Here is a 13092-nt window from a genome sequence, read left to right as displayed (position 1 = left end):
TGAGATCCGTTTCCTTTAAACACAAGTGAATCTTATTTTCTCAGATCTGTATATGGTCTCCATCTTTGAAATGTTACATTACTGAAAGTTGGGTTAGATATAAGTTAAAATTCATTTGAATTCTTATATACAATATTTTGACATTTCTCTCATAAATATATTCAATTGATTGCCTACCCTCCAAGATTAGCTGAAGAAATGTTTTGCTTAAGGTTTCCTGCATAGTGGATTTAAGAATATAACATCTGCATAAAGTAAAAAGCAGAGTTCTCCAGTTTGATATCAAGCCTAATATAACTTTCCTTCATTGTTATCAGTGCTGATGAATAGCAGTGAATATGCGTGCATCTTATTTTAGATCACACCTCCAATTTTAATTTGATTTACAACTCAGGCATTCTGTGTAGCATTTTGAACAGCTATTCTTGTGGCACATTGTCACATGCATTTTCTAGATTTACAGAATTGTTTGAGATATCCTTACAAACTATTCTTCCTGGATCCGGGTTTTCTCATCTTCTCGAGTATTATTGTTATTACATGGCACCTCCAAAGACTCATTGTTTGTACTCTTGAATCTTACCTGAAACAATTGATATGGAAGTTCTTCTGATCTTGACATTATTTCCTTTACACACTCACACACTGGTGAGTTATAAGGGGCTCGCGCGAGCCCCTTGTTCTTGTTTAAACGACTCACTAAAAAAAAAACATTAAAGAAATAAATCATTTTGAGATATTTATGGATAAATTATATGCTTTTTATCATCAATCACCAAAAAATCAACGAGAATTAAATAAGATTGCAAAAGACCTTGGTATCAGAATTTTAAAGATCGGCCGTGTGTTTGGCCCACGATGGTCAGCTTGCAGTTTACGAACGGCTCTTGCTTTGTGGAGAAATTACCCAGCTTTATGGAAACATTTGGCATCCAACAATAAATATAAGGGCTTTTTAAACCGACTTCTCAATTCAGAATTTTTAAAAGATCTAGCATTAATGATCGATATCCTATAGGAATTATATCTGTCAGTAGCTCTATAAAGTCACAATATAAGTATTATAAGGGCTAAGTTAGGCTTTTTTTGCTTGGCGATGCGAGCCCTTTGTTAAAATTTCCATAGCTTACCACTGTATATTATATATATGGGGATACCACGAACGAGTCCAATCATCCAGAATTTGACCTGACACCTTCAGAATGATGTGCAGGAACTGGAAGTTTACCCATATTTGAGCATCTCTAGTCAAATGGCATCATTCAACCTAAATTTTTTTTTTTTTTTTAACTAAACTGATAAAATTTGAAGATTTGAACTATAATGAATTAAATTAATCTTTCAGCAGCATTTTTTTTTATATTTAGTGGCTGTGATTTAATGTTTATAGGGCATTCTCAGACTTAGAGAACATCCTTGTCAATATTCCATAATGTCCTAATATCTGTATATAAAAAAATATTCTCACTGTAAGATTTTAAATATTTCACTGTTTTGTGTAGGGCAAAGTTAATCCAAAGGATGACTTTAAGGCACGTGCACGTTACTTGTCTGACACATATGATTGGGATGCAACTGAAGCACGTAAAATCTGGTGCTTTGGTCCAGAAGGTACCGGACCAAACCTATTAGTGGATGTTACCAAAGGTGTACAATATCTAAATGAAATAAAGGATAGTGTGATAGCAGGTTTTCAGTGGGCAACAAAGGAGGTAAGTATTTTTAACATGAAGCTTTTCCTTGTACAGTCTCATTTTAGAAAAGTAACTTGCTTTATCTACTATGTGAATTTTAAGTTCATTTTAAAGCTTCATTATTGTTTCCATTACTGTGTTCGTATTTGTCTTCGCACAGACCTCGTACACTATTCAGATGATATGCCTAATTTAAATTTTTATTATCTTGAATTGTTTGGTTTAAACTGTCATTTATTGGTTCTGTTTGTCCTTTTGTGTGTTTGTACGACAGAATCAACTTGCATATATGCATGGCAATAATCGCTTTTTAATGTATTTATTGTTGCTTTACATTGCTATATAACAGTGAAGGATTCCATGAATTTTTCAGTTATGTTAGCTTTAATTTGGATGAAGGGGGTGTCGCACTATATTTATGCTGTTCTACTCATTATTTTTAAGATTATTTTGTATTTTGTCTTTCTTTTACAATTTGTTCTACTCTGCATCCTTATAAAATCATTAATGCAGAAATTTTACAAATCTTGTTAATATTTCAGAGTGTCTTATGTGAAGAAAACATGAGGGGTGTTCGGTTTAATATTTATGATGTCACGTTGCATGCTGATGCTATTCATAGAGGAGGTGGCCAAATAATTCCAACTGCTAGAAGGTGTCTCTATGCTTGTGTACTTACTGCACAACCACGTGTTTTGGAACCAGTATATCTAGTTGAAACACAGGTGGGTTGTCCTTCTTAAATTTTGAGTTTCTTTTTAACCTAGAAATGAAAAATATGTGAGCTTCATTGTAATGACAGTGGTGCCTTCTGATGTTATCAGATGTCACTATAGTTTTAGACACCTATTTTTGAAGTTTTAGGATTAAGTTGCTACTTGTTTCTATACTTCCAGAATATACATTTTAGTAAGTTGTGTAAATGTATTGTTATAGAATTTTTCTTTTCTTTAAAGTGTCCTGAGAGTGCTGTTGGAGGCATTTATGGTGTATTAAACCGCAGAAGGGGCCATGTAATAGAGGAAGGACAAATTGCTGGCACACCGATGTTCATTGTTAAATCATACTTACCTGTAATGGAATCCTTTGGTATGCTGTTTTATTTTAAAATTTGTAACATAATTATTTCTTATAAATTAAAGTTTTGCAGTATATGTAAGAATTTGCAATGTTAGCTTGATCTAATTCGAAATTTTAATATAATTTTAAAATTAATAAGTCCACTTAGTATTTTTCTACAGAAATTAGTGCTGGATATCATAGCCAATGGAATAATTAATTTGAAAGAAAAATCAAATGAATCTAGTAATGCTGCATTATCTGAAAGATTGTACAGTATCATTGGTAACTAGTCAGTATATTTATGAACTTCCAGAATGTCTACACACACTTGCACATACTGCAAAAGTCGTAGGTTTTGCAGTCATAGCTCTAGAATTACCATGATTCAGCTCCCAGTTATGATCGTTGTTTCCAGTATTCATTGAGTGTTTTCTCTGTACTCTATGTCAGAATGGTGAAGAGAAAAGTCTTTAAATTATATTCATCAGAAATTACATTCCATTTTTATCCTTAAGTGTGAACAAAAATGGCCTCGGGGAAGGGGACTTCCTAAAACATCTTGCCTCATTATTACAGCATATACCTTTTTTTTTTTTTGTATATGAAAAATGACTTTGCATTCATTTTAGCTCTTACTATCTCCACAGGTGTAGCTCCTGTTGATGAGACTAAAAATGTTGAAACCTGTCTGGGTAGTGACCCTTACTACAAAACATGGCACTTGTCTGAAAGGAAGCTTGCCATATTTTAATGGAAAAGTTGTGGTGACTGATTTCTAATAACTTGAAGCTTATTAGAAAATCATTTATTTACACTGAACACTCCTCTGTTATATTGCGTTGTGGCAAATAATTCACAGTGAACCTTGTACCTTAACTCTAGGTTAAGGTACCCATTAGAATTTTGACTTGTTGATGTATGAATGTTTCAAAAGTATTTAGTTTAGGTGGTAGGTAATTTTTAATCTTTGGCATTATACAGAGTGCCTGTAGATCAGAAGTGGCATTTGCTCTGCTGCACTTGGCCATCCGAAGAAAGACCTTGGTTTGAATATTTTCTAAGCCTCTGACTTGTGCAAGAGGGTTTTTCTCCTGGAAACTTGGAAAATTGACTGTGGAACTCACACTATCCAAGAATTAGGGACCACATGATGGCAGCACTTGTCAGCTATCTCTTCACTGGATGCCATTTCATAATTAGCAGTTATTTTGGGCTAGTTATTTTTTTATTTGATTACTGGTGGAGATTGAACTTTCCCCCCTCAGTCTCCTTAAATAGGTCTAAACAGATTTGTTTGGGAATAAAAGTTAAGGGACAGCAACATTATACAAGTAGTTTCATTGTTAGTTCGAATTTAGAGAATTGTTTTCCAAAGAATTCAATTTAATTAACCTGTGGACCATACCTCTTATATCAGCACACACACAAGAAAGCCACAAGACTATAGGAAATCCTATGTGTGGACTGGGATTAAGAGCAAAATATTCTGTTGATATTTCTCTTAAAGAGTTGAAGATTGTAGTCCTTTGGGAGGCTGTTTCACAAAACTGGGGTAAACTGAAAGATGAATTGCAGTTTCAGTGCATCAGCAGATGAATTGTAAAAGGATGTTTGGCATAGGAGTTATAATATTGGTGTGCCATGACAGGAGCTATCTGAACTTACAAAATGTTTAAACTATGTACATAGCATAATCCCTTACTGCCTTTTTATGAGCATGTTTAGCTAAATCATGCAATATATTGGATCTGAAATATCATTAGAATTGTGCTAGTTACATTATCATCAGCATAAACTTTCACATATCACAAAAAAGTTATGCTGATTTATCATTTGATTGCATCCTAATGAGATATGGCCATGTAGGAGTTTATCTTAAGATCTCCCTTGGCTTACTAAAAAATAATCTTCCTGACCTTAACGATTTGTAAATAGCACTTTGGTTTTCTTCTAATCCTGTGTGAAGAAGAGCAGTCCAAAGCATGGTCTGCCAGTCTCAACTTACCATAATAATGATAGCTAATGTATTTTTTGTTCTCAGAGGAAGTTAACAGATCTTTCTGTTAACCCATAGTAGACCAAATCGCATTGACATGGAACTTCATATGAATACTGCCAGATTCTTTCCTAGTATCTTAATTTTTAATATTCTGCCATTGATGCCACCTTTTCTCAGAACTTATCTGTAGTCTTCAGTCGAGCTAGTTTAGTGTTTTTGACTTATTTCTGCCTTATTCCATATAAATTTATTCATTGACTTCTTACTGTACCATATTTGCTAATTCTGTTGTCTATTTCCATATATAATCTACCATTTTTACTCGATGCTTTACTTCTGTAGCTTTTCCCTATTTACAACCTAGTTGTTCTCAGTCTTTTATTGATGATTTAAATGCCAATTTAGTACAGCAGTTATTTAGTTAGGATTTCCTGTAACTGAGATTCACATAGACAATGAATCTTGTGTACTCTTCTCATGTCTGATTTATCATCCTGTATCCCAAATTCTAACTGCTGACTTGCTCTTTATAATTGTATTTGTTTTAAGCAGCTTTTCCTTGCCATATGCCTTTTTCCAGATCTACGAAATTTTAAATACAGATCATGGTCATATTCCTGTGATTTCTTAGTTATGTCTAAATGTTAACATCTGATCCTGACAAGCCTGTCTTTGGCCTGAACTCAGTTTCAAGTTACTGTTCTGCAGATTTTCTGTCTTACTGCCTTTCCACAGCATTTGAGTATTTTATGACTTCTTGTTTCATTTAGCAATCTTTCACAATAATTACTTCAGACGTCTAGAATATCTTTCTTGGCAGTTTTATGCCACCTTTATTAATCTGATTCCTTTTTGCAGTACTTTCCTTCATTTCTGATTTAATAACCTCTAGAATATTTTGTCACCCTCCTGATTTATTTTGTTCTTACCACTCTTCCCATGACTTGTTAGCTAGTTATTTTTTCAACGTTTCTTGACTTCCTGAGTCCACCATGGTGTTTTGATTTATCTATTGTAGCAGTCTTGCCACATTCCTGGCCAGATTAGTGTTTTTCTTTAGGGCCTGCAATTGAAACTCCAATATTCAGTTCTTGTTTTCAAACAAATTTTTTCTTCAATGTTTGTATATTTGAGTCTACTTTTCACCTGAAATGTACTCGACTGTTCCTTTTCATTGTGATATTCATTTTTTCATGTTTAAAACTAAGTTCTCTTTATTTAAAATCTCCTGTGTACTTTTATCCTAGACCATAATAAAGATATATCACCAATGACATTTTCTTATTTCTTCTGTCCATGTCCTGAACAGAAATCCAGCGAGTAATTACTGTTATTATTAACTTTGCTCTTCAATTTTTTTTTTTTTTTCAAAATATTGCTGTCTGGTATCCATTTCCTACAGCTGTAAGAAGCAACTTTTCCTTTTTGTCAGCTGCCTTGTCCTCCACTTTTTTCTTATTAAAGCCTTCTGTGGGACTAGGATTGGACATAGACATTTGTCTCATTGTACAGTTCTCTATTCTGATATTTGCCAAGATCACTCTACTTGATATTACCTGTCAGTACAGGATATTCTTGTATTTAGTATTGAATACTTACCTGGTAAAATGTTGGTATTGCAATCATCCAATTTTGCTAGTTTCATTTCTTTTCCTATTGATGCCTTTTATGTTGATGGTGGTGAGTGAGTGAGTTGGGTTTCATTTTGTTAGTTGATTTTCACTGCTTCCCCAAATGAAGTCCATGAAAATATCATGGACTTTATTTGCCCAGTCATTGCTACAACTGGCATGCGATTCTGTCTTGCCATTTTATTTTTGGTTTAAGCCAATAAGAATTCAATTTGGTTGGCTAAATACCAACTAAATGGCCAGTTCATGTTCATTTGCTATTTGGATAGATATCTACTAACAAGGCAAAATACAAAGCTGAGGATTGCACATTAATTAAGAAGCCTTGTTGGTTTTTTATATTCCTTAAAAAAAAAAGCTATGGGAAGGTCTACCAGTTTATCCATTTGACCCTTAAACACTCCTACACTAATTTATAAAGTTTAAAAAATCTTTTGGTTCAATTTACTAATCACATATTAAGCCATAAACATAATCACAGCTTTGATCCTTAATGTAACCCCCAGTAGTTTTCCTATTTCTACCTATTTTCAGGTTTTATCTTTTTATTGTTGATATTTATTTGAATTTGGATTTTTTAGTGGATTTATAAATTATAGAAACATAATGAGTTGGATATCAGGTTTAAAATGCTTGTGTAATTGATCTATATTTGTTATCCAGTGTTAAGAATATAGTTCATTCTGTGCCAAGGTATGAATATTGAATAATTTTCATGTGTTATAGCATTGCATTTGCTGGACTATCTTTTTCATATATTCCTCCCGTTGGCTTTTGAAGTTTATTATTACTCGATGCAATACCTATGAAATAAAATAGACGAGCTCTAAATGTTGCAAACCAAGAATTTGTCAGATCTTGACAGTATTTCCCCAGTTACACTAATTTTGCTGTATAACTGCATTTGTTCTGTTTCCACATTTATGATTCAGCTGATATCTATCCCAGTAAATGGAAGCAAGATTTTCTTCTTGTTGCCATCACCTTTGTTCTCATGCTTGCCAACAGTATGGTTTCTGTCACTGGATTAATAGCAAATCTGTTAGCCTATCATCGAACATATACCATAAAAGATTTTTTGACTGATCTGTAAATTTGTCTTTTAACACGTTCGCTGCCAACTATGAGTATACTCGTATGTCGATTTAGGGACCTACTATGTCAAACACGAGGTAACCCTTAATATATTTACCTTAATTTGGACCCTTGAATTCTGAATAAAGCAGATAGCACGTCTGTGGGCCTTGGTAGATGGGAAATAATTTCAACTAAAATATTGTATATTATATATGTTCCTCAGAAGCCAACTATGAATATACTCATATGTCGATTACCAACCTCCTATGCCAAGCACGAGTTAATCCGTAGTATAACACGTAATTTGTAAATCAGTAAAAATAAAAACCAATCAATAAAATAAATAAAAAAAATTATTCAAATTAAGAATGGTACAACATTCAATTTTTCACGCACAATGGTTTTTCCTGGCAAACAGGACAATAATAATGTGCTTCGCATGTTCGTTTGTTTCGTGTACACACACGACATGGCTTTGTCAGGCGATTCTTTTTTTTCTCTTGGTGGTAAGAGAAAAAAATTTCCAAATAATGAAAATCCTGATATTCTCTGATGCTGTAAGCTCATCCATTCCAACAAAAACTGAGATAAATTGATCTCTAAATTTTAACGCAGTCATTGCATTTCCAGTAATCATGTTATAAATTTATGCACATTTTGAATGTATACCTCAAAAATGCGTATTGCCAATTTCTTAAGCCATCTAATTGTCTTTCATAAGGTGGAACAGTAAGAAAGCATTTGATCAGAAAGATCAGTGCCTGACATCCCCAAATTATAATCCCTAATGATGTTTGGTTTTAATTGAAATTTAGCATTCCGATTTTGCGTTTCAAACATTTCAAATTTATGCATATTTGAAATGGAAAGAACTTCCCTTTTATCCTTCAATTTGCTTTCTACAACAGGACCTCTTCTTTGCCAGACAAATTCCCCTTTCTTTAGTTTCTTCTGAATAACATCTGGTGGATTGTGTTTCTTATTATTTATCAGCGTTCCACACACACAATTTTCTGTCGGTACGCGAGTCCGTCAGAGCTACAGAATTATAAAAATTGTCCATATGCAATACATAACCCCTGCCTAAATATTCTTCCATCAAGTGGAATACAATATCATATGTGTGACCCATTTTCACTACAGAGGATTCTGATTTTCCTGTACAAATTTTTATTTTTACCACCAATCCATTCGATTCGCATAGTTCATAGAATTTCACACCATTTTTTTGTTTTGTATGTATTGCCAGAACGCCAGTCTATCGTGCCACAACACCATTGACTCATCAATACGAGATTACTCATAGTTGGCGTTTGAAACAAAATTCTGTCTGATAAGCTGGCTACGAGATTACTCAAAGTGACCTTGAAGACGTAAAAAGGGCTTGGTGTGTAGGAACAAACTATGCCTGAGGAACGTAGCAGCGAACGTGTTAATCTAGATGTAGAAAGCTAGATATCTAGTTTTATCTGGTTGATCACTTCATAATTATGTGGATAGATTTGTAAGCATCTCCATCAATGAAGGATTGAATATCAATGAATATCTTTTTACAGCTAGTTGATTAAACAGCATTCTCCATACCATCTTTCAAGTGGGTTGACAGAAACCTGGTCTTTGCAACCAAAATACAATTGATTGTTGCAAAGATGGATCTCAGTTTACTTTCTCTGATATTTGTATCTTTCCTGGCTTGAAACACAACAGCAATAGTTCATCATCATCAAATTCCTGCCATGTACCCTCAAGGGGTGTACAGGATATGACAGTACTACATGAAAAAATTACATCATTACTAACTTCCTATCTACAATTTTCCTCCAAATCAGTCTGTTACTTGTCAAGACTCCAACATTATCAGATCTTATATTTCTATCGTCTAAGGCACTTTGTACCGTACCAATCCACCTATATCTTGGTCTTCCTCTGGGTCGTTTTCCTGCCAACCTGGCAGAGAACACTTGTTTTGCTAATCTTTCCTCTCCCATTCTATTTAAGTGACCATACCATCTGAGATTAGCTCTGCTAACGCATTCCTGGATGCTGACAATGTCAAGTTCTTTCCTAATATCCTCATTTTTAATATGATATTGCCATTGATGCCATCTGTTCGGGACTCTCATATCTGCGGTCTCTAGTCTTTGGTCAAGTGTTTTACTTCTGACCCAGCTCTCAGGTCCATAAGTTAAAATTGGTTTGAACACAGTCTTGTATACAGCTAATTTAGTGTTCCGACTAATTTCTTTCTTATTCCATATGAATTTATTCAATTGACTTCCCACGATACCAGCTTTGCTGATTCTGTTGTCTATTTCTATATTTAGTTCTTCAGTAAAAATTGTGCCTAAGTAGCTGAAATGTTTTACTTGTTCCACAGGTTCTCCATTCACAACACAGTTGACATTTTCAATGATTCTGCCTATTTTCATTGTCTTTGTCTTTTTATTGCTGACCTTCATACCATATCTATTACAACAGCTATTCAATTTAGTCAGAGAATCTTGCAGATTTGTAGCGGATTTATTTAGAAGTATAACATCATCTGCATAAAGCAAAGAGCTGACATTAACATCTCCAATTTTGATATCAGGTTTAATACCACATTCCTTTATAATGTGATCCATATAAGTAATTCAATTCTTAAGAATTGAATTACTTCCTTAAGTAATTCAATAATCATATTAGTGTAGATTTTAGTGTTTAATATTTTATACCTGCACGGTTAGCCACGTGGCTATGCACTTTGCAACCATATGCCTGGGAAAGGAGTGTCCTGGGTTCGATCCCCGTAGCAGACGTGAGAAGCTTGAGTATCTTTCTCAGACATAGCCAAGTTAGCTAGTTTCGGGCGTGCACTGCAAGGCTTTTATACCAACAAGTATGTTGGTATAAAAGTCTTACAGTGGCTGCACTGCATAGTTCAGAAAGCCTGGACAGAGGGACAAATTCCCAATGATTGGAGTAGAACTCTCATAGTACTCATATATAAAAAGGGAAATAAAACTGAATGTGAGAATTACAGAGGTATCTCCCTACTGAGTGTTCTTGGCAAGATCTATGCAAGTATACTTGAGAAATGGTTGAGAAGAACTGTGGAAGAAAAGCTGGGCGAAGAACAAGCTGGATTCGGGCCAAATAGAGGTTGTCAGTTTCAAATCTTCACTTTACAACAAATAGCCGAGAAAGCATGGGAATATAACAAAGATCTGTATTCAAGTTTTGTCGATTTAGAAAAGGCATATGACCAAGAGAGAAGCTATTCAATACGTTACAGTTATATGGTATCAATGGGGCATTATATCAAGCAATACTTAGTCTTTATTTGTTTGTAAGTCAGCAGTTAGAATTGAAGTACAGGAAGATGGCTTAATGTTAAATCTGGTGTGAGACAAGGATGTACATTATCCCCTCTGTTATTCATTATGTATATGGATCACATTATGAAGGAAAGTGGTATTAAACGTGATATCAGAATTGGAAATGTTAATGTCAGCTCTTTGCTTTATGCAGACGATGTTCATAATCGTTGAAAATGTTAGCTGCGTTCTGAACAGAGAACCTTTGGAACAAGTGAAACGTTTCACCTTCTTAGGTACGATTTTTAGTGAAGATGGTAAATTAAAAATGGATATAAACAACCGAATCAACAAAGCTACTATGGTAGGAAGTCGATTGAATAAATTCATGTGGAATAAGAGGAATTAGCTGTATACAAGAGTATTCAAACACCAGTTTTAACTATGCATCTGAGAGCTGAATCAGAAGTAACACACTTGACCAATGACTGCAGATATGAGAGTCCTGAGAAAGATTATAGGCGTGAACAGATGGCAGTAGCAATATCATATTAAAAACGAGGATATTAGGAAAGAACTTGACATTGTCAGCATCCAGGAATGCATTAGCAAAGCTAATCTCAGGTGGTATTGGTCACTTAAACAGAATGGTAGAGGAAAGATTACCAAAACAAGTGTTCACTACTAGGTTGGCAGGAAAAGGACCCAAAGGAAGACTAAGATATAAGTGGATTGATACGGTACAAAGTCTTAGATGATAGAAATATAAGATATGATAATGTTGGAGTCTTGACAGGTAACAGATTGATTTGGAGGAAAATTGTAGATAGGCAGTTTGTAATGGTGTAATTCTTTCATGTGGTACTATCATATTCTGTACATCCCTTGAGGATACACGGCAGAAATTTGATAATGATAGATCTAAGCTTTTGTTATAGCACATAGTGAAATCTGTGAATGTTCGTCTGCTAAGATATCACTGCATTTAAAAAATTTGTCTGCAGTTAATGACAATTTTCTTATTTTTCATTTTATTTAATTTTTTTCCTTAGGTTTCACTGCTGATCTGCGTTCCAATACTGGTGGTCAAGCATTCCCTCAGTGTGTATTTGATCACTGGCAAGTTCTTCCTGGAGACCCACTTGATGGCAAGTCTCGTCCTCATGAAGTTGTAATGAAAACACGTAAACGCAAAGGCCTGAAGGAAGCTTTACCCGATCTTGATCAATATTTGGACAAATTATAAGTTGCATGAATCATAGTCCATAAAAAAATTCTTGGACTTTCCTATTGTATAACTGTAAGTTGAACTAGATAAAATTAAAAAAAAAATCAAATGGCCGTGAAATATCGTGTGGTGTCAGTTTATCAGAATGAATCATCGGTAAAGATTTTCAGCTACTGCAGTCATGATCTGACTATAGCACACGTGGAAATAAGTTTAATGTATAATGTTGAAATTGAAAGATCTGGTCAGATTATATACTCCATAGGAAGTTTTTAATTTTTGGAAGTTTTGTCATTCTACTGTCTTGTCTTAATTTTACCTGCCATGTTTTCTGCAACAATAATGGAAAGCAAATGAAAGTAAAGTAGTTATGCTTCTATGTATTTGTGACCCTAAACTTTTTAAATTCATTCTTGCATTAACAACTTTCCAGTGGCATGTAAGTATTGTTACATAATCCTCACTTCATATCAGTTTTAAGTGGGATGTAGTGTGTACAGTAAGTGATTTTCACGATAATGCTACTGAAGTCAAAAACAAAAATAATTATCTGTTAATAGTCAAATTATCTTCAGTATAAAGTGTTCCAAAAGACGAGACAAAATAGAAAACGAGTTTCATTTTCTTAGATGTACAAATGGTTTAGAACATCAACTTATTTTATTATAATGGGATGTTGATGCATTTAATTTAAATTTTAAAAAAAAATTAATTCGCTAAACAGTACAAGCATTACACCCGATCAAACTATATTTTAGGGGATTAAGACTTAAATTTCTCTTGTAACTCGAATTTTGCATGATGGCTCTCTCATAACTGACCAAGAAAGTAATTAAAAAAAAAAAAATTCACATTGGGTGGTGCCTGCACATGTACAGTCCATCTGCAGGAACTAGATTTAGCATATGAATGCTGCTTCAGCATTGGGCAATTGCATTCTCACAAAGCTCATTGCATTTTTTTTTTTTTTATCTGTAATAAAATTAGCATTTATGAAGTCTATCAAATCTCAAATTGATACTAATTTCAAGTTATATTCTTTGTTCTTTCTATATCCAATGCCTGCATTATAAATGGCTATTATACATATTTTCTGGAACTGAAA

The 13092-nt window shown here is 34.0% G+C and overlaps 1 protein-coding gene across 1 annotated transcript in view; it reads left to right on the top strand.

Annotated features, from left to right (window-relative positions):
- eEF2 (eukaryotic translation elongation factor 2) overlaps positions 1-12107 on the top strand; it is a 79307-nt gene extending 67200 nt beyond the window's left edge. The window contains exons 11-14 of the mRNA XM_090392009.1: positions 1503-1712; positions 2237-2419; positions 2651-2783; positions 11812-12107. Of these exons, the coding sequence (XP_090248135.1) occupies positions 1503-1712; positions 2237-2419; positions 2651-2783; positions 11812-12005 (720 nt within the window). The 3' untranslated portion in view covers positions 12006-12107. The remainder of the gene's footprint in view (positions 1-1502; positions 1713-2236; positions 2420-2650; positions 2784-11811) is intronic.
- Positions 12108-13092: the final 985 nt, after the last annotated feature.

Source organism: Typopeltis vanoorti, chromosome 4 (assembly GCF_054136105.1).
Source record: "Typopeltis vanoorti isolate ZY-2024b chromosome 4, IOZ_Tvanoo_1.0, whole genome shotgun sequence".
In the NCBI taxonomy this organism is placed as follows: domain Eukaryota; kingdom Metazoa; phylum Arthropoda; class Arachnida; order Uropygi; family Thelyphonidae; genus Typopeltis; species Typopeltis vanoorti.
The sequence above is the reverse complement of the archived record's forward strand: the minus strand, read 5'-3'. Positions and strand labels throughout refer to the sequence as shown.